General features: G+C 37.8%; 1 protein-coding gene and 1 long non-coding RNA gene across 4 annotated transcripts in view; one reads left to right on the top strand and one right to left on the bottom strand.

The window, feature by feature from the left end:
* The window catches only part of LOC115863980 (uncharacterized), a 193,993-nt gene that overhangs the window by 151,721 nt on the left and 21,622 nt on the right, over positions 1 to 20,650 (top strand). The window lies entirely within an intron of this gene.
* The window catches only part of EFEMP1 (EGF containing fibulin extracellular matrix protein 1), a 68,283-nt gene continuing 54,907 nt past the window's right edge, over positions 7,275 to 20,650 (bottom strand). For all 3 annotated transcript variants that reach the window (XM_030877263.3, XM_030877273.3, XM_030877265.3), the window contains 6 exons: positions 20,008 to 20,127; positions 18,917 to 19,036; positions 17,775 to 17,894; positions 13,951 to 14,074; positions 13,671 to 13,866; positions 7,275 to 7,894 (listed from right to left, as the gene is read on the bottom strand). In XM_030877263.3, the coding sequence (XP_030733123.1) occupies positions 7,733 to 7,894; positions 13,671 to 13,866; positions 13,951 to 14,074; positions 17,775 to 17,894; positions 18,917 to 19,036; positions 20,008 to 20,127 (842 nt within the window). In that variant the 3' untranslated portion in view covers positions 7,275 to 7,732. The remainder of the gene's footprint in view (positions 7,895 to 13,670; positions 13,867 to 13,950; positions 14,075 to 17,774; positions 17,895 to 18,916; positions 19,037 to 20,007; positions 20,128 to 20,650) is intronic.

Here is a 20,650-nt window from a genome sequence, read left to right as displayed (position 1 = left end):
TTTACACCTCTGGTGATTGGGAGAATATTCCATAGATTAGCTTCTGGCTCTGCATATTTCAAGACTTGTTTTTCTTCTACTACCTACTCTGGTGCTGGATACTGTAGGACACATTAAATTGTGATAGGACCCCTGGCCTTGAAACTCAGTACATGCTGTCAGGTAAAATGAACACAGAAGGTGGTAGGAATATTTTTAGAAGCTATTCCTACACCAGACAGGAACTGGAATTAAACATACATAGAAGTGACTGTGAACTATATAGGTATATTCCACTAAGGCCAAGTTAAATGTACCCTCCTAACTCAATTTCCTGGGCTGGATTCCCAAAAATCCTTGTGACCGTCCCAGTGCTACCTAACATGAGGAGAAGTGTGAAGGGTGGAACCTAAGAGGAAAGATCAATACTAACCCATCCAGCTAAAATGTATTACTTTTTCAAATTTTACAAAAATAATATGACACTGTGAACACATTGTAGGGTCCCTTCAGGGCCTTGGATAGGACTGGTGCAAGGCAAGGGCCTTGAAGTTTTAGCTTCACTAGGTTCCTTGAAAATTCATCTTTGAAGGGCAACCAATTTTATATAATACTCTGTAGTTGGACTTGTGATGTGCTCTGGAATTAGATAGGCTCATGGTGTTAAGTATACAATACCACTTTATGTAATGTCTTACGTGTCTTTGCATCGAATGGACATGTTTGGTGCCTGATTTGCTAAGTGAGTGATACACAGAGGAGAAGACTAGAGTTTTCTCTACAGAAAGGAAGAGAGGGGAAAAAAAAGGTAGAGAGCCAACAGAAAAAGGTTAAGGAAAGACTCATGAGGTATGAAGCCATCAGGCCAGTTACATGTGCTTCTGTTGTCAGACTCCAAGCAGTGCGGATATTGCTGCCCACCAGACATCCCCTCAGCAACAGAAGCTTACTGGGGGTTGCAGTAGGAGTTTCTAGCTCACTGACAAGCTCCCCTATCAAGCCTCTGTTTCTCTTCTCCTCTGCCTGAGGGCTTTCTCCAGTGCCAGGAAGCTCACCCACCTGCAGGTAGTTGTAAGTGGGTGTGGCATTAGTGGCCCAGGAGCCGACCCTCACCATAGGGATGGGAGTTGCAGATAAACAGCCCAGTCTAGGCGGCTTCTGGTGGGATGATTTTGAGATGAGTTCCACACTATTTCTCAGAGGATCCCCAAAGATACTAAGTGCTAGTTTGCCCACAGAAGTGACCCACTCATTAACTCACTCATTGATTGGCATCTCTCCCTTCCCTGACTCACTTTCCCTAGTTTCTCACCTGTGCTTCCTAAGTTAACCTGTCAAACTACCAACACTAAGTTCTGTTACAGGGTCTTCTTTTGAGGCAACAGAAACCAGGACACCTGGTTTAAGTCATGTGCAAGTAATTTACCACTTAAAGAAACAATCTAAATATTAAGATACAAAAAGATAGAATACAGTTTTAAAGGAAATAAATAAACAGTTTGGAGCTGTGCAACAAAATTATTTATTCGTGTTATATGCATCTGTTTAAAAAGAGTGCTGAGATTTGGATGAAACTAATTTAGTTTCTATGGGAAGATAAAAAAGAACTGAATTATTGCATTCAGGTCTTTAAAATTCTCTTGCGTTTATATTCCAACTCTGGCTTATTAAAGGGGTCTGTGCTCCGTTAACATACACATGCGCTTACAATATAAACAGCTTAACTAGACATCTGTGTTGACTACATATAAATGGCAGTTAACTTTTTGCCTTGTTTCTGTTCAATGATCTTGATATTTCAGTCTGCTGGCCAGATGAAACAAGATTGGTTTTTTTGGTACCAGATGTGTCACAGTTTGTGCTTGTATTTTGCAGGTGCTCCCCCCAGCTGGGAAGATGGAAACTTGCCATCTTTCTGAGATGATGATTCAGGATAGAAATATAAATGTGTTAAAAATAATTCGACATATTAATGGAAGGCTTTGTCCCTTGTGGGCTTCTTATGCGTAACATATGAGCAGACCAGCAGCTGTTCTATATTTTAAAAGAAGCGTTAGAAAGTTAGAAGCATATATGGCTATTCAAAACATAAGCAACTGCTTGCATTGTGGAAACAAGGTTCGACAATAAACTTGTATTTGTGAAGCTTCCCCCCAAATAATAATCCCATTGGGTTGTGTTCAGGTGGTCGTAGGGTATTGAACAATCTTTCTATTTCCATCATTTAGATTCACTAAAACACCTTCCTTGTAGAGGCAGAGCGGTAGAGATGACTACAATTTTTTAGATAAAAATGGGGATTGGTTTGTAGGTGATTTCCACCCTCCAATATTTATATATTTTTAATCACAATAAAAAACCTTAATTTGCGGGGGGAGGTCATTTTAACTTAAACATTTTGAAAGAACCAAAAGCCCCATTGAGGGCTGAGTTGTTAATAAAATGTGGTATCTCTTATCTTATTTCAAGCCTCTAAAGCAAGAATCCTTTAGGAGATGAGGTAATGATGTTCATTGTTTGCTCCTTCAGTAATCACCTAATGCATATTAACCAATGTCAAGAATGGCAGTAATCTTTCATTAACCCCTTACCTTTCACTGATCTTATGGAAGGAAGGACTCTTTAAGCCTTTTGGTCTAACTTTTGAACAAGGATAATGCTAGCCCCATTCCATCTTTACTGTTGCTCTCAAAGCTCCCCCATAGAGAGATCTCTGTTTGTATCTTTAGGAATAGGCTTTTTTTTCTTTTAGAAATTGCTATCCTCTCAAGTATCGTAAGGTCTACATGATTGGTCCTTGAATTTCAGTTTCTAGAGTTCAGGAGTATTTTGTGTAACACAATTATTTCCACCTCTCTGGAGTTTTTAAAGAGAACAAATGAGCTAAAGTTTAACAGAGTAAATCAGAATCAAGTTGGTATCTGTGCTTTTTCAATCCGACTGCAGTTAACAGCAGTGGTGACAACTAGTCATGGCAACGAGCAAAGCTGGTCCACAATTTGGGGTGGGCACTGCAGGAAGAAGCCTTGGAAGGAAGGGGATTGCTTGTTGTTGCTGAAATTTGGAGCATGGCCAATGAAAAGAGCCCTAATCTAAGTCATAAGACCTTCATTCAAGGCACAGGGATCTTGCTCAACAAACTGTGACCTTGAGCAAGTCTTAATAACATGGTTTGACCAGGTGGCATCTAAGTTTAGAATCCTATTATTATTAAAAGGAAGCGTATGTAATGGTTGATTTTAAGTTTAGAGGGGATGGAGATTGCAAGCTGTCAAAAAAAAAAAGCTATTTATGAGGGAAATTTGGCAGCTGAAGTGAAGGTATTCTCCTTTCTGAGAAGTCTTAAAAACCAAGAGGTCTTTCCTAACTGCTGTCAGAAAACAACACTGTCCAGTCAGAGAGCATGAAGTTTGAGAATCCAGGTATGGGCACTGGAATGGTGAAGTGATGGAAATGACTAGTTCAGTCCTCATTATTGAGGCTTACTGAGTAGGAACATGTGAATTTCCTGGAAGCATGTTTGGAAGTGGGGGAACCCATGGCTGGACTTTTTTTTGCTAGTGAAACAATGTAAAATGACTTTCAGTTTAACACGAGAAATAATACTTCAGTTAGAATCAGTGGAAAGGAGTAAAACATGCACGATTTAACAGTGAATACTAAAAATATTTATTTTGAATTGTAATTCAAAAAATTTATAGCTAAATTGGGTTATTTCTCATGTCCTTGTCCCCAATAGCGAACCCTCATTTTGAAGACCTGTTTTGGGGTAGGAACTATAGTTTTCTTTTTCACCAATGCCCAGTGCTTCCCAACAGCCACTACATACAAAAATACTCAAATGCTTTAAAAAGTTTGGCAAATAGAGTCACCTTTTCTCTTAGTACAGCTCTGGCATAGGGAATAGGTACAGTTTTTAAAGCTGGAAAAACACCTTGTTTCAATATCCCAGTTTTATGGATAAAGAAACCAAGGTCCCAAAAAGCTAAGTCTCACAGCTAGTTAAGGTTAGAACTGAGACTAGAACCCTGGTTCTTCTATGCTTCATCAGGCTGTTAGATGGTGGAAGAAATTACCATAGAAGTTGCTCAATGAAGTTTGCTGCTGAATAATTATGATTCTGATGATGAATTATTTTCATAATTCTCATCTATGGGAGCTGGTTTACATCAGTGATTCTCATGGAGGAGGGGAGGAGGGAGTCATGCGTAGTTTGAAAACAAAGCACAGCTTTGTCTTACTGCTTTGGTTTGTTTTCAGTGATGATATTTACTTTATTTTGAATTTCAAATTACATTTAAGGAGCGCATGAGATTTTTATGTTTACTGAGGACAGTTGTACCTGTAAAGGAACTCATGTGTTAGCTTTTCAAAGTTCTTTCCAGGACTTTGCTTCTGTGAATGAAAAATGATTTTTCACTTGCTGTTCATTTTAGTTAAAAATGAAATTAAAAATGGGTGATTTAGGCTGTAAAATTAGTAGATGAATAGTCTAGGAATCTATATGTCTAGGATAGACATGTAACAGTCTAATAGTCTAATAATAGTCTAATAATGTCTAATAGTCTAGGATTATATTCCTAATCTATGAATAGTCTAGGAATTAGTAGATGAATAGTCAGATAAAACGAAATTGCAGGTGGAAACAACCTATCAACTATAGTCTATCCACTGATGAATGGGTAAACAAATGTGGTATATTTATACAATGGAATATTATTCAGTCATAAAAAGGAATGAAGTCTGGTACATGCTACAACATGGCTGAACTTTGAAGACATTATATTAAGTGAAAGAAGCCAGAAACAAAAGGCCACTTACTGTATGATTCTAGTTGTATGAAGCGTCTAGAACAGGCAAATTCATAAAGACAGAAAGTAGATTAGTGGTAACACCAGAACTTGTGGGAGGGGGGGATGAGGAGTGACTGCTAATGGGTATGGGATTTATTTTTGAGTGACGAAAATGTTATGGAACTAGATAGTAGTGATATTTGCATAACATTGCAATCTGAATTGTACACTTTAAAATGGTCAATTTTTTTTTTTTTTTTTCTGGTACTCGGGCCTCTCAGTGTTGTGGCCTCTCCCGTTGCGGAGCACAGGCTCCGGACGCGCAGGCTCAGCGGCCATGGCTCACGGGCCCAGCCGCTCCGCGGCATGTGGGATCCTCCCGGACCGGGGCACGAACCCGTGTCCCCTACATCGGCAGGCGGACTCTCAACCACCGCGCCACCAGGGCAGCCCTAAAATGGTCAATTTTATGTGTATTTTACAATTAAAAAAAAGAAAAGGGATTGCATCAGTGACACTAGTTTATCAACCCTTTTCATGTCTTTATGATTTGTGAATAGGACTAAGCTTTGGGATGAAAGGGAAACCATCTTTTTTGCAGTTAATGGCTTCTGTAGGTCCAAAAATATATATAAAATATATTATTATTTTATCATAGATTATATTTAAATTATATAAATTATAATATATAAATTATTTATAGAATATATTATTATAGAAGTATATATAATCTATATGTAATCTACATTTCTTAATATATAGATTATATATACTTCTATAATTATATATATGTTTAGAGGTGGGGGTGGAGGGTCAGGACTTATGCATAAATATTTCATAGAGATTCTTGTTTCTCCTACAATCCTCTGTGGAAGTACAGATAAGACTCTGCCTTCTTGCTTAAGAGTAAAAAATCTGTTGTAAGGTCTTAGGCATTTTTTTTTTTTTACTCTTATCTTTCCCAGCTCTGACTTGAAAACTGTGTCTATATGTAGGAAAATCAGTATATTGATTAAGAATGGAAAAGTTTAGATCAAACCTGAATTTACGTGGACTATAAGTAATCATGTGGACAGGGTGACGACATACGCAACAGTCCCGCTGTGTTGTGGCTGGTTGTTTACTCTGCTTCCTTGTCTGACTCCTGGTTACACCTGTTCTCTCATCACTGTTCCAATGCCCCTGTATCCTTTTAAAGCCCATCCCGTGCCCTATTCACATAAGAAATTTATGTTTTGTTCCTTGGTCTCTTGGTGAACTTTCTTTTTGACAATTACTGCACATTTTGTCAACTCTTTGAGGAACATTTGTTTCTGTGGCAAGGTTATCTGGTTATTCATATGTGCTTTGAAATTGGATGTAAGAGAAAAATTGACTGCATATATTTTTGTGGAATGATTTTAACAGTCTTTTGTTTCCTCAACTTTAGATTGTTTCTTTTTAAAGAAGCAAATAGTTGTTTTTGCTCTGGCAGCTACAGATAATATTTTTCCTGGACACAAAAATTATATTGGCTGTTATTAGCTACACAGAAAAAAACCTCTAAAAGAATACTTATTTTTATTTAAAAATATAATACATCAAAGTGAAGCAGTTACATTTTAAACAAACAAGAAGGTATAAAATGTTTTCATAGAGTTAGGAGGGAGGGTAATTTGACTTAGTTCATTGTCAATCTGGATGCCAAGAATAAGAACTGTCACCATTTCTTTACTCTGTGAGCAACAAATATAAAGATGAGAAATTTTAGTTATACGTTAGTGAAGTTTTAGGGTTTTAATTTTATTCAGAAATCAAAACTTTTTCAGAAAAATAACTTTTCTTCATTTTGCTACACATCTTGTGGAAGTCCTGAATTCAGGAATGTTATTACATTTATTGAGTGTTACGGACTGAATGTTTGTGTTCTCCCAAAATTCATATGTTGAAGTCCTAACTCCCAATGTGATAGTATTAGAACCTGAGGCCTTGGGGGAGTACTTAGGTCATGAGGGTGGAGCCCTCATGAATGGGATTAGTTCTCTTGCTCTCTTTCTGCCATGTGAGGATATGAGTCTGCAACCTAGAAGAGAGTTCTCACCAGAACCTGACCATGCTGGCAACCTGATCTTGGATTTCCACCCTCCAGACTGTGAGAAATAAATTTCTGTTGTTTATAAGCCACCCAGTCTGTAATATTTTGTTATAGCAATTCAAACTGACTAGTACACCGAGTTTGCTTCTTCAGGTCAACTCCAAAGTGGTTTAGAAAGAATTTGTTTCTCACCTCCTCCCCATAGATTTCTCAATATAATGATTTTCTAGGGGATATCTTATTCATTTGGGGAATTTTGATTACTGTGCTTTTTTACATTCATAACAAAAATTTCTGACAAAATTTAAAATATCTTATAGAAACCACTATACTATGTGATAATGATTTACTACTATGTAATAAACAACTACATTTAGACTGATCATGAAAATAAAACCCAACACAAGTATGATAGATCCTCATTTTCTAAAGAAATATATCTTTATTGACTTTTTCCATTTTCTTACAAGCAGTTAAAAAACTCATTCTTGAACTTGCATGCTGTTCAATGTTATGATGGCTGCCTCCTTACGAGACTATCAGTGGAGCTATAGTAAGTTTCCTTAAGCACCACAGAAGACAATCATTGCTTGGTCCCACTTTTACAGAAAAGAATCCAAGTTTCACCGAAAAGAGTATGCTTAGCTCTCTTGAAGAAGACCAGTTTAGTGGATTAATGTCTAATTTACATACAGTAATAAAGACAAACTTTGAATCTTTACAGATTAAATGCCCACTTTATACCATGGTGTAATTGTTTGAATTATTGGTGAGTGTACAGTATATAGATGTAGATGTACTAGATATGTCTATAAATAAAATAGTGCTTTAAGATAACAATATTCTTTGGCTGATTTAAATGCCTATAGTGGACTCTTTTAAAAGACTAAAATGAAAATGGTCCCACTATTATTGTCAGTCTTAACACTGAGCTGGTGCGGAAGGTTCCCATACTGTTGACTGTCAGCATCTCCAGGTCCACTATATATTCTCTTGGTCCTGATAGCGACTTCACCAGCACAAGCATTGCACTTACAGGACTTGTTTGCTAAAATAAAAGAAAAAAGAGGGAGTGAGAGAATAATTTTTCTTGTATTGCAGTTTCTATTATTTGTGAGTACACTTCCTATAAGAATTAGGGGACGAATTTTTTTTAATTAATTAATTTATTTATTTATTTTTGGCTGCGTTGGGTCTTCATTGCTGCGTGTGGGCTTTCTCTAGCTGTGGCGAGTGGGGGCTACTCTTTCATTGCCGTGCACAGGCTTCTCACTGCAGTGGCTTCTCTTGTTGCGAAGCATGGGCTCTAGGTGTGTGGGCTTCAGTAGTTGTGGCACGCGGGCTCAGTAGTTGTGGCTCACGGCCTCTAGAGCGCAGGCTCAGTAGTTGTGGTGCACAGGCTTAACTGCTCCGCAGCATGCGGGATCTTCCGGGACCGGGGCTCCAACCCATGTCCCCTGCATTGGCAGGCGGATTCTTAACCACTGTGCCACCAGGGAAGCCCAAGTGAAGAATTTTGAGGTAGGATTAAAGTCATTACTTAGTCCCTTCTTGGTTCTAATCCTTCTGGATCTTATCCCTTATCCCATAGTCATTAGTTCCAGATACAGGGACCTGCTTTCTTTTGATAGTTCTTTGTTTTCTACTCATCTCTCTCTGTTAATGTTTCTCTTCACTTTTATTGAGTAGTTCTAGCCTTTATAGAGACTGGAGTTCATGTGAGAATCTGATAGTTTTTTGAACTGATAAACAAATTTGTCATCTTTCACTTCTCAACATTGTGGATATGTCTACATTCTAGTAGGTGAAGAGGCATGTAAGTAGTTAATTTCAATAGAATATGGCAAATGCTAAGATATACAGGGATATGCAGGGTATATATGAAGATACACAGAGGTGTGTATTCACAGAGAAAAACAGAGGGACCCTGAAGCATTGAGGGAAGGCCTTTGAATGCCTGAGGACAGTCACCCAGAATAAGTGGGAGTTTTGTAAAGAAGGATGTTCTGGAGAACTGGATGCAATTTCACTTTGATGAACAATATGATGGGTGCTGGAGAGCGCAGGGAGATGAGTTTGGACAGGCAGGCAGGTAGATGTGTGAATCTGAATGCCAAGAGGAGAGCAGGGATAGAAACAGTGAATTAGGATTTAGCAGTCACGTCAACAGGTGGACATTAAACCAAGGAAGAGAACGTATATGTGATAAGACTGGGTCTGTGAGAGGCCAACATTTAAGGAATGGGCAGAAGAGAAGCTATTGAAGGAAGCTGAGAAGAAATAGATAATTAAGTGGTAAACAGATGAATGGCAAGCAGTGTTCAATACAGCAGGGGAGGATGAGGGTGACTGGAACTGAAAAATGCCTCTGAATATAGCAGTGCGGATGCTGTTGGTGGCTTTTTTCCAGAGCAATTTCAGTAGGGTAGTGGGAATAGAAGACAGAAGTGTAACTAGGAAATAAGAAAATAGAGACTGTGATTGCAGACTGTGCTTTAAGAACCTTGGCTAGGAAGGGAGAAGGGAGAGAGGAGGCAACATCTAGAGGGAAAACAAGTTAAATATGTAGGAGGTATATTAGAGTTTGATAGAACAAGGTTCCGGAGGAAATGGAGTGAAGAATACAGGTGGTGGGTTGGCCTTGATTGATAGAAGTGAAACCTTGTCTTTGGAAAATTTAAAGGAGAAGGTTAGAAGGGGAACACATGGACTTAAGGTTGCAAGGGATGGGATGGGAAGTTCAAGTAATTTATGCTTGTTGGTTTCAGTGGTTTCAGAAGAGTAGGAGATGAGGTCACCTACTGAAAATGAAGGGTATAAGAACTTAAAGAATATGGGGACATTTGCGATCAGTGGCTGAAGAGAAGAAATAAAAGAAAGTAATAGGATTGTTGAGGACACATCTGAAGTTGGAGATTTATAGTATTACCAATCTGTGCTGACAAGATGGGTGTGAAAATAGATGTGGATTACGTAATTGATCTAGAGTTGTTGGACAGGGAATTGAGGTGTTGGTGACAGAGTAGTTCAAGGGTCCACCAAGAAGTTGATGGAGTGGAAGAAAATGGTGGGTGAGGGGTCAGAGGATTAGTATCACTGTGAGGGTGAAGAGCAGATAGAGTGGGAGTGAGGGCATGAAAAAGAGGAAAGAGAATCAGTCACTGAGGGGGTCACCTGAGACTAAGATGATGATGTGGAACTGTTCTGCATGATAACAAAGTCCAGCATGTGGCCATGGGGTGGTGGCAGAGTGACATGAAGCTGAAGGTTATGGGAGATGAGATGGCCAGAGAACTGTAGGCTGAGGTAATGGATGACTATAACAGTGCCTAGATCTGAGTGATCTCACCTACTTCCTACATACTCTGCCTGAGTGATCTCATCCATAGCCATGGCTTCAATTATCACATATCTGCCAGTGACTTAAAAGTCTATATTATGAATTCCAAGCCCACGTATCCAATTCTCTACTCATCTTTACTTGGATGTCTCATGGTGAACAGGACTCAGTATGTCCAAACTGAACTCCTCACCTTCCTCTCTCCACTGGCTCCTTCTTCCTTATCTCAGTAAATGGTACCACCATTTACTGTTGCTCAAGACAGAAACTTGGAGGTTATCCTTGACGCTTCCTTCTCCTCCACTTCCCCATAGCAAATGGGTTACCAAGCCATGTCCTTCTTCCTATATCTTCATAAATCTGTCCACTTCTTTTGGACTCACTGGCTACCACACTAGTCCCCCATCTTTTGAGCTACTGATTGGTCTCTCCATTTCCATTCTTGCTCCACTCCAATCCAGGCTCTACAGTGCAGCCAGGTATCTTTTTTAACATGAGACTCTGATAGCAACTCCTCTACTTGAAACCCTTAGTATGGTCTGTCAGGCATTGTGTGATCTAGGCCCTGCTCATCTCTCCAGGTCCCTCTCAAGCCACTCTGCCTGTAGCACCTGGAGTTCCAGATCAACTTGTCTGCTTTTTATTCCTTCCATTTGCTAGTCTTTTGTTGCTAGTCTTCAGCTTAAATCTACTTCTTCTAGGAATCTCCCAGACCACTGCTGCCTTGGTTAGGGGTTAACTTGTGGTGTACTCATGAACAATCTGCAGTGCTCAGTTGTAACGCTCAGCATACTTGTGAACACTTGTTTGATGTCTCAACTATAAGCCCCACTGTGGTAGGAATTGGCTTGCTTTTATTCACTGCTATGTCTCTAGAACCTAGCATGGTGCTTGCCTCTTATAGGTAACAGTGATACCTTGAAGATGTTGATTGAATTAATGTATTCATTTAAAAATATTTTTTGAGCACCTGCAATGTGCCAGGTACCATTCATTCTATGTGCTGTGCATACAAGAGTGAACAGACAGGTAATGTCTCTGTTTATTACACTCACACTCTAGTAGGTAGTAGGTGACACAGACAAATAAATACTATGCAAGGTGGTGATAAGGGCTGTGAAGAAAAATAAGTCTCAGTAAGGAAGGATAGATATTGGTCGGTGTGGGTGGAGGATGGTATTCTACCTTTAATTTCATGTATTACTTCTTTCTAATATGTTCCCTTTTCTAGGGAAGAAGATTTTCTCAGTATTGTCCCAAAAGGAATATAAATAAAATCCTATATCCCACAGGTCCTTTCAAGGATAAGGTCCAGCCTCATGTTTCTCAAGAAACATTCTTTGACTATTGCAGCCCACGTTAATTCTTTGATGTCTTGGAGCATGGAGTTAAACACAAATTTGTCCTCTGCTTTTTTCATAGATGTTAACTATGCCACAAAGTAATATTTAAAGCTCTTTGAAGTAAGGAACTGTGTATTACATGCACCTAGCATGAAGCTGAGTATATAATAGGTGCTTAATTAAGGCCTGCTGATGGAGTCTTATGATTAAATGCCCTCTGCGCAAGTGGAATTTCAGTGGAAAAATTTTGTAGGATTTGATACAACTATTTTTTGAATTATGTGATAATAAATAGTCTTGAAATATCTTCCTATTTTAAATGCTTTTTTGGTTTCAAATAGTAGTATTTAATTCTGGGATTATCAAAATTGGCAATGTTTTATATCATTCATAAAAAAGGATTTTACTTGAGAAAAACACTGTATTTATATCTGAAAATATCAAGTCAATAAGTTCACTGATATGAATCATAAAAATTTAAAAGTGCCATGTTTATTGCAAAAATAAAAACATACAGGTACTTTGCTTAACTCTTTGTTGATTCTGCTAAGAAATTTTATTTTCTTAAATTATGGCTAAGAGTTCAAAATGGAAAATTATTTTTAAAGATGATTTTGAGATGAACCTATTTTACTGCCATGGGTTACAAATAATGTTATTTCTTTGGGTTAAAATTATTAAATTGTTATTATCTGAACTGTGTGAAATTCATTTAGAGTAAACTTCTTACAGATATCTAGTATATCTCAAATTTAAACATCAAATGTTAAAGAAGTTTATTTTTAGTTATTAGAAAAAAGAATAGTAATAGATTGTATTTTGGGTTGGGTTTTTCTCTTCAGAAGTTGGTCATGAGAGATTAATCATTTCTAATTTACTGGCAAAGAAACAGAGTCACATAATTCTGGAGCTGGAAAGGAACTTAATATATCAAAGAACAGGATAAACGAGTAAACATTAAAAATCTGTAAACTTTACCACGAGGATGAATTTCCCAATTTACTTTTCATATTCTCAAAATGAAATATTGACCTTAAAGTCTGATTAAAAATGAAGAGTGCCCAAAGGAGTTTTGAGAAAATTGGAACTGGATGAATAACATCCTTAGCGTGAAAGACTTACCGTAACCCTGCAAACTGCTTGGTGGGGTGCCATCATTTTCACATGAAGTGGTGAGCCGTATTTGAAATATGTCGGAATTTTAACCTAAAATGAACTTGCTAAGATTTTGCAGGGGGGACTGGAAGGCTGAGGCACTGGAGTCAGGGAGATTTGCTGGGAAGCCCTTGGAGGGATTAGAGAGGTGCTAAGAGCCAGTTTAAAGGAAGAGAAATTTGAGATATACTAGATATCTGTAAGAAGTTTACTCTAAATGAATTTCACACAGTTCAGATAATAACAATTTAATAGGTTCATCTCAAAATCATCTTTAAAGGAAGAGAAGCAGAGACACAAGGAAACAAAGATAACCCAGGGGACACTGTGGAGAGAGAAATGGCAGAATTCAGAGAAAGATTTCATATAGGCAATGAAAGAAAGGGAAAACATAAACGTCACCTCACCTCACATTGCCTGCCTGGAAATTTGCAAGAATGGTACAACTATCTGTTGTACACATGGTGCGGGGGGTGGGGAGTTGGGGTCACTTCTCAGATACTTCTGAGTGTTAGTTTTGGTGCAGATGTAAATAATCTTGCGAATGTAACAATAAGGAATTCAGCGTTTTTGAAAAGCTCTCCAGGAATTATTTTTTCTATGTACAATTAAATAGCTATCACTGATCTGTGGTATCTATTTGAGGTGTGTGTGTGTGTGTGTGTGTGTGTGTGTGTAGGCTTGTGTTTTGGTGGTCACACACAACTCTGTTAGAGTGTGCAACTTTTATCTGAGTGACTTTAGAGAAGCTACTTCATCTCCCTGAGTCTTACTTTTCTTTTCTGTAAAATATGGAGATAAATATTAATCTGACCAAGCATTACCAAGAGGATTAAATGAGATAATGCACACTGGAAGGGCTTACACAATGCCTGCACATAAAAAACTCTTTAAATGTTAGCTTTCTTTCTATGTGAATTACTACCAAACAACAACAACAAACTTGGAACTTTCTCAACAGCTAAGGCTGCCCTCGGGATACTTACTCTTAGGTAGAACTCTCTATTTTCATTTCCAGATTTAATCCGAAAAGTATTGATAGTGTTGGGATAAATGGTTGTGGCCTGTATCTGGAAGATGTCAGATGGCACAGACCTATCAGATCGGATGCTCATGTATTTGTGGACTATGGATTGGGGAAGTTCTCGGCACAGCGCATTTGAGACTGGGCAAACACATCGGCTGCAGAGACAAACAAAAGTATTCACCGGTTAGGCTTGGTAAAACCAAAAGATTCTCAGTTTCAAAAGTTCTGATTTTTCTTACTTCTCTGATGTTAGAACGTAAGGATCTTGACAAGGATTTCGTGGGTAACAACGGAAGCCGCCATGATAATTCCAACACATTTCATCTTCCCGACATTCATTTGTGGTCTCACACTCATTTATATCTGTAGAGATGTAGAGTCAAAGAGTTTACTGATATAAGTAAATTGCGTAAGTGGCAGATTCCAGTTTGCCACTGGAAGGAGGTGTATAAGAATCTGGACTGTGTTTAATTTGCTTTTAGACACAAGACTTGGTGGGACCTGGGTTCATTGCATTAATTCATGACAGATGTAGTGGAGCCATTCTCTACAGATTAATATGTGTCATTTCATGGTATGTTATCAAGCACCTATTGTTCATCTGTTGAATTCAAAGCCAAATGCTTTCCATTGACTTTGCTTAAATAAAAATGAAAGATACTATTTCTTGCCCTCTGGGGAATTAAGGAAAGCTGAAAAAAGGAGGAGGCCTCTCACCTTGGCCTTGAATAGGGTGGTGGTTAGATGGGATTTTCAGATTGCAGTGGGGAGGGCCTTCCAGGCTGAGAAAGCAGCAAACAAAAACTATGGAGATGGAAGTTTATAGCCAGGCTCAGAAGCTTGGGAGAGAGGGAAAGGCTGGTATGTGGTTGCAGTAAGCTGTAGCATGCTGCTGGATAGTTAATGTTCTGGGAGTGGATTACACTGTTCATAGGAAGCTGTTCACAGCAAAAGAAGGGAAGCTATGAAGTATCCTACCATGTAGAGCATGGCTATTTAAAGAACATGGGGAAGAAGGGGAATTAAGGAAGGGACCGTCAGTGTCAGCGGTGAGAGGCAACCCAGGAAAAGGCAGTGCAAGGAGGTCAGAGCTAGAGAGGGTCCCTGGAAGGAGGGTTGTGGGAAGGCCAGGATGGACAAAGACTGAATTTAGATTTGGGAATTAGGAGTTCCCAGATGACATCTGAGAGAAGAGTTTACAATGCTAGAGAACCATTACATTTACAACAATGAAAATTATATTAATATCCATATCCCTATGTATGTTTGTCTCCCTTTACATTGGAATAGTGATTAGATTTTATCCAATATAAGCCTTTTCTGAGTCATTCCTTCCCCACAATCAGATATTTTCATTCATTAATTTACAGGTAGTCATGGCCTAGTTGCTGGGATATGATCTCTTTCTTCTCTCTGAATTCTTATATCTCATGTTCCTTTTCTGGGGCCTTTATTGCTTTTTGCTTTGCATTATTGAAATCTCCATGTTTGTCTTAATCCTTCTATAGCTTGTAAGCTCCTGGAGGGCAAAGGCTATTGTGCACATCTTTCTATCCCTTTATCACCTAGCATGAGTGCACTGGGGGCACCTGGATTTTAAGAAATATTAAATTGAACCAAGTTGCTCTTCACACAAACCATATGGAGATGGTGAGAAATATATTATCTCTATTTGGCATGAAGGGAAAACAAATAAGGGTTAAGTGGCTGATCCAAGTTCATATAGTTAGTGACAGGCATCTCTCCACTGCAAGGTATTGCATCCTCTAAATGAGAATAATTCCATTCCTTGTCTTTGGAGAAAAAAATTTCTTTTAGCTTCCAAACTGGCAAAAGCTATCTGGAACCCAAGAGGAGACTGGAAAAGCTATGCAGTTTCCAAGAGTCAGTTACAAAAAGTATCTTCTTTTGGACTGGCTATGGCTAAAGAAAGAACTTAGATTCCTCAGAAGAAATCACAACTGACTTGTCCTTTCAATATTTTTCACTTTTTTGAAAAATAAAGATGCTGTTTAGCTACAGGGAAAGTGAAGACTGGTTTGTTATATGGAGTTCAACAGCAGCAAAAGGAAACTTTATGTGATAATTTTATTTATTACTTCCAGTAATTTAGAGCCTAGCTTAATCAACTCCTTAATCATTTTGGAAGGTTTTTCAGAAATGATTAATAGTATTAAAATATTTGATGAATGTGTGTCTGTGTATCTGTGTATTCTCTCTCTGTTTCTCTCCTTCCCCACTGTCCCTCTCCCCTCCCCACAACCTGCCACCACACACACACAGAGTTTTAATTTTTCCAAGACTGTGGAAATGAGAACAGTTATTTCATCCCCAAAATAAACCTTTTTGGGAAAGGTAACAATCCAGACTCTTTTGGTTTTACTTTAATCTGTGGACAGAGTTGGGAAGGAATGGTTTCAGTGGGGGAAACCAATTGTTTTGCACCCTAAAAGAATGGTAAGTCTCTTTCACAAAAAATGTTTTGGTTTAACCAAACATTCTTCAAGATATAACTCTAATGAATCTCCTATTTGCAATTCCATTGCATTTTCACCTTTCGTTATAACAGATATAAATAGAGTAGGCTGGTAAGATTCCACTGAATGTTAACTTGTTTCTGTCTTTTGCTGGGTGTCAAATCCATTTATGATCAGAAACACATAGACATTTGTTTCAGGACTCCAGGGAAATTGGTTAAGGAATCCCACTGGCTAACATTTTCCTGCATGTAATATTCATGTTAAAAGTCTCAATTAGGGTTCAGAAAGTAAAACCATTGGAATGCAATGTTTCTCCACAATTAACATTACAGAGTCTCTAGTAATGTGGAAAGGGGTAGAAAGATGTTTATTGTGCAATGAACTACATTCTGATTATGCTCATATTTAGTAGTTGGATTCTAGTTGAATGATCACATGCACACTATAAAGTCTCAGGTCATGGATGTTCTTGTGAATTAATATTTCCCTGTAAAATCATGATATAGACTGAGAATCCTGAGTCTCTCCTTTCCTTGATCTTTTCCTTTCTTAATATTTTACTGCCCTTCTTCTAGAGAAGATTTGCTACTAGTCATTTATATTGCTGGGTAAATTTCATAAAAACATCTTGAACTTTACAGTCTTTATAGTTTATAAATAATTTTTCTGTATGTTATTCCATTTCATTCCCTCAACTCCCTTTTCCAAATGAGAAAGTTGAGGCTCAGAGAAGTTTGATAATTTGTTCAAATTGTATAGATAGAATGCCATACAGCTAGGTCTCAAACAGATTTTGTGTCTTCAAGTTCAGTCATTTTTTTTTTCACTCTCTCATTGCTTTATGTAAACCTGTGTTTGTACCAATTTTTCCTGGATTATCTAGTTTTAGTTTTACCTGAATAGTCTTTTGCCTGTTAAAGAAATTTTAAGCTACATGCAGGAGGTAGGGAGGAGAGGGTGCACATTTTCAAATCTTTCAAAAAGACTCTGAAATCATACCATGTAGAGAGCCACTTCTTCCACCTACATGTAGCTGTGAAAATCACCTGAACATTTATTTTAAAACTGGACCTGAAGACATTAGCTATTTTTGGATTAATAGTTTTTTTTTACTGAAGTATTCAAGTACTTTTTAATACACATGAAGCTGATTTTCTCAACACTTAAATTACTATCCAATTTATAATCCTGGTGTTTTAGAGAATTCAGATCAGTTTGAGGTGCACCTAACCACACATTAAGCTTATGCTCTACACTGAAACTCATGGTGAAATATTTTAATAATTGAATCTTTTCTGGTGGATGATTAGAGGATATATATCATAGGGATTATGTAGGCTATATAGAAGGCATACCAATATTTTATTAAAATTATTTATTTTAAGAAAGAAAAATGATTGCTTTAAATTTCAAAGAGAGTTAACACTGAATATCCTCTTTATGAGATGTGCATGTCTCATGATCAACAGGGGAAAAAAAAGAGCTCAAATTGTAAAAAATGAAAGTCTGTGATAGAGAATCCTACAACTTCCTCCCTGCTTTTCCTGGTTAAAACTTAACAGATATGAAAACAGTAAACTTACCCTGACATGTTCTACTTCTCACCACTTGGTATCCCTGGGGGCACATACAAGAGAATTTCCCAGGCTCATTGACACATTGATATTGACACAGGTAGCTCGAGGTTCTGCATTCATCAATGTCTGTTGAACCAGACAAGAGCAATAAGACAGAGTTGAAAACTTACATGTCACTAGTTTGGTAATTTTTTTTTAACACTTCATACTCTGAAACAGAAATACAATACTTTATAAGAAGCTCAAGTGCAAATTCTAACCACATCAGCTCATTTCCCATAGAGCTTCACAGCACAGAGAGTTTTTCTTACCATCAGTTTTACTCACTTATTGCTGACAGTTTGGCGAATCCTGGAACTAACCATACTAGCTGAGCAGACTGAATGAATTGGCTTGTGGTTGATGATCTTCATGTTGTGCTTGGCAGACCCACCCAGTGATGCAGATTCATATTTGCCTTCTCAGAAATTGGGTGGCTCTGCTCCCAAGTTCATCTGAGTTTTGAACTCCAAGTTCCATCCCTGTGCTAGCTTCTAGAGGTGATGCCCTGGCAGAATGCTTTGCATTTCTCAATGGTGCTGTCCCAAGAAAAGGTGGGAGCGTTTGTGAGGAAGTCGGGAGCATGAAGTGTCAATGGCATCCCCTTCAGGATGTCTTATGCCTTTTGAATTACACAGTGGCAGGCATGACTAGGGGCCAGGTCTCCTGGTTTCTCTTCTAATGTTCTTGACATGCAATCAGCCATTTTTGAACTTAAACATGCATGCCAGTCACCTGGAGTTCTCATTAGATGCAGAATCTGACTCAGTAGTCTGGGCTGGGGCCTGAGATTCTACAATTCTCACAGGCTCCCAGGAGATGCCACTGCTGCTAGCCGTTGCATCACACTCGAGAAACAAGACACTAGAGCACCCTTGCTAATTATCAGACCCAGCCTACAACTAATATTTCAATTATTTTGTTTCTTCTCCTTTCTTTTGAAAACATACTAAAAAGTCAATATTATAATTGAACTAAATTAACTGGATTTTAGAACAGAATTTCCATGGATAAAAATTTGCTTTCGTAAACAGGTACACACTTGGATTAAAGCAACAGCAATCACAGGAAGTGGACCATGATTACTAATTATTTGGACAATATTTTACCTTCACAATTGAGCCTGTCACTGCTTAGCTCATATCCTTGATTGCACTGACAGATGAATGAACCAAGAATGTTGTAGCATTGCTGAGCACATTGATTGCTGGCATCACATTCATTTATGTCTGAAAGGCAAGGTTATACACATTTATATATCTATGTCTTTAAACATAGCCTTGCTCTTTTGTACCTATGTCATCCGATGATAAGTGAGTAATTCCCTAGCTGGATTCTTTGCTCTGCAGAAGCTCACTGGAGAACATCCATTCAGGTTTCATATTTGTTGGAACAACTTCAAACATCTGTCATATACTTCTTTTAAAAATACCAGAATATTTTTTTTTCTGGGAATGACAGTTAGTTTGGTGTTTGATGAATCTTTCCAAAAGAATTTAATGATTCTAATAAACATACATTCCAGTATCTATTTTCTTGTATTGTTGTTCAGATGCAAAATGCCAAGTCTATAAATAATTGATATAAGACATATACTAATACGGTCTCTCAGCATGCTGTAGTGAAGATTTATCTGTGCTATTTAGTACTTTTTAAATGGGTCCTGTTAAATTCCATTACAATTATAACATAAGCCTTTGAGACCCATACAGAGTTTTGCAATGCTCTAAGGCACTGAAAATATTGTGAAAAGGCATTTTTCCTGCACTAGATTCTTTCCATGTCATGCCAATCTTAAAATTGTGTGCCGTGACATTGCATTCTGAAAGGGCAGAAGAAGCATGTAAAAATCAGATGCACTTTCAGCAGAAAGTTTATGTATTTGAACTTGCAGTAACCCCTTTGGCACCTTCAGTGTTTATATCACACACTCTTGACTAATTGGTGTGTGTATATCAATTGATCTGTAGTTAAAATTTTTTTTGATACACTCACAGAAGAGAACTAAAACCAAGGTTAACATTTTTTTCCATTCACATCTTGATGTGTTTTAAAAAACCAGATTGGTTACTGTCTTTTCAGCTTTATGCAGGGAAGTTGATGGAAACCAGTTTACTCAAGAACATAGAAAACTGGAAATACTGCAGTGTGGCTTGGGAAGACAGAAATCAGTCAGGATGACTGTTTCCAGAAGTCTTACCTACGCAGGTATAGTTGTTTGCTGCCAATTGAAACCCAGGACTGCACTGGCAATAAAATGATCCTGGCGTGTTCACGCATCTTTGGTGGCAATATGGAGGGATGGTACATTCGTCTATATCTAGGTTATCAAGTATAACACAAAAAGAACCAAATTATTGACTATCCAAATTACTATTATTGAGCTGTTTAATCTCAAGTTCTCAGCAGAGCATTATCTGGAAAACCTATCTAGAGATATCCTTTTAAAAGTAATTATTTTTCTTTATAAAAAATTAGAGTATCTGTGCTTTAAATACACTTTGGTCTGCCCTCTGCAGTTAAATGAGATGTTAAGAACAAAGACTTCATAAACCTGGTTGGGTTGGTTGAGACTTAAAGAGGGAAAAGTAATTAAAACTATTTCACATATAAGTGAGAATGTCAGGCTGGGAATCTAAAAGCTTATTTATAATGATAGAAGTAGAAAAGAACTATGGAAGAATTGAGTGATGTAGCGTAAAACTAATAAAAGGAGGTACGTGCTGTTGCTCAGCTGGTGACCTTGGCAAAGTCACTTAAATGTTCAGTATCTAGGTTTTTTCTTCTGTAAAATGTGGATAGTAATGCTGCGTGTGTATCTTATGAAGTTTCTGTGAGAATCA

This window comes from Globicephala melas, chromosome 12 (assembly GCF_963455315.2).
Source record: "Globicephala melas chromosome 12, mGloMel1.2, whole genome shotgun sequence".
Taxonomy (NCBI): Eukaryota; Metazoa; Chordata; class Mammalia; order Artiodactyla; family Delphinidae; genus Globicephala; species Globicephala melas.
The sequence above is the reverse complement of the archived record's forward strand: the minus strand, read 5'-3'. Positions and strand labels throughout refer to the sequence as shown.